Source organism: Gekko japonicus, unplaced genomic scaffold, assembly GCF_001447785.1.
Source record: "Gekko japonicus isolate JY-2015 unplaced genomic scaffold, Gekko_japonicus_V1.1 scaffold9559, whole genome shotgun sequence".
NCBI lineage: Eukaryota > Metazoa > Chordata > Lepidosauria > Squamata > Gekkonidae > Gekko > Gekko japonicus.
Genome location: NW_015171178.1, coordinates 5,003 through 6,234, shown reverse-complemented (window position 1 = coordinate 6,234; position 1,232 = coordinate 5,003). Strand labels below are relative to the sequence as shown.

Here is a 1,232-nt window from a genome sequence, read left to right as displayed (position 1 = left end):
CTGGTCACTGACTGCGGTGCCATAACGCAAACCAGTGACGAAATGCTCGCAGTTCTGACTGAGCACACTGTAGGCCATCACTCTCCCCACCTCTGCTTTTGCCCTGGCGATGATCTCATCCACAGGGAGCGGCAGGAATCTTCCATCATACTTGTTATTGATTCTGTACGTATCGTTCCCCACCACTTCCAGAAGAGGCTCCTTCTTCACCATTGCATGGTCAGATATGACAGAACGAAGACTATAGAGGCCAGCTCCTGCGACCTCACCTTGAGAGCAGGAAAAACACACATCCTACTGTTCAGTCTAAATAGTCTGCATCCCATCAACAAACCCATCTATACATTTTTTTTTGTCCTCCCAGTAGTTACAAAAAAAGGGTAGGGAGATTTTTCTGCTTGGTGATTTCGAAAGAGCATATCTTTGTGAGCATTTTGGGACAGAAATATTTTGATGTAATCAATATTTTGTTGCAATTTGAAGTTACACTGTTTTCTGAGCCAAATGTTCATGGTCTGTTCAGGCTGTGGGCTGTCTCAGTGTTCCAAACAAATTGGAATGATTTGCACTAAAAAAAACACCCTAGCGAGTCAGGAAGAAAAGTTTTAGCTAGTTCTCTTGTGTGCTGCATTTTTAAGAAGAACATTCAGTCAAACGCACACATATTTGCTGTGTGAATTACCCCTTCATCTGTTCAGGTGGGGTAGCCATGTTGGTCTGAAGCAGCAGAACAAAGTTTTAGTCCACTGGCACCTTTAAGACCAACAAAATTTTATTCGAGGTATAAGGTTTTGTGTGTATGCACATGAAAGCTTATACCTTGAATAAAACTTTGTTGGCCTTAAAAGTGCCACTGTGACTGGAGTCAAAACTTTGTTCTCCTCAATCTGTTTTTAGGCCCTTATATTCTCCTACATGTTGCCGATGTTTGTGGGTTGAGAAATGAGCTTGGCAATAGTTTAAGCTTTCATGTGCCTGCCTTGAATAAAACTTTGTTGGTCTCAGAGGTACCACTGGACCAGGGGTCATTTCGTAGAAAAAGAGCTAGGGGAACTCATTAGCATAACTCATTAGCATATGCCACACCCCCTGACATCACCGGAAGTGTGTCATAAGGCCACACCTCCTGACATCACCGGAAATGTGTCATAAGGCCACACACACCGCCCCCAATGGTCCCGGCCGCCGGTGCCGGCCTTGCAGCTCCACTGCCGAGCCCCATGAGGGGCCCG

General features: G+C 45.2%; 1 protein-coding gene across 1 annotated transcript in view; it reads right to left on the bottom strand.

Annotated features, from left to right (window-relative positions):
* Positions 1-3: 3 nt before the first annotated feature.
* The window catches only part of LOC107117060 (HRAS-like suppressor 3), a gene marked incomplete at both ends in the record, with an annotated part of 5,021 nt that continues 3,792 nt past the window's right edge, over positions 4-1,232 (bottom strand). Inside the window, one exon of the mRNA XM_015419092.1 lies at positions 4-269. Within this exon, the coding sequence (XP_015274578.1) occupies positions 4-269 (266 nt within the window). The remainder of the gene's footprint in view (positions 270-1,232) is intronic.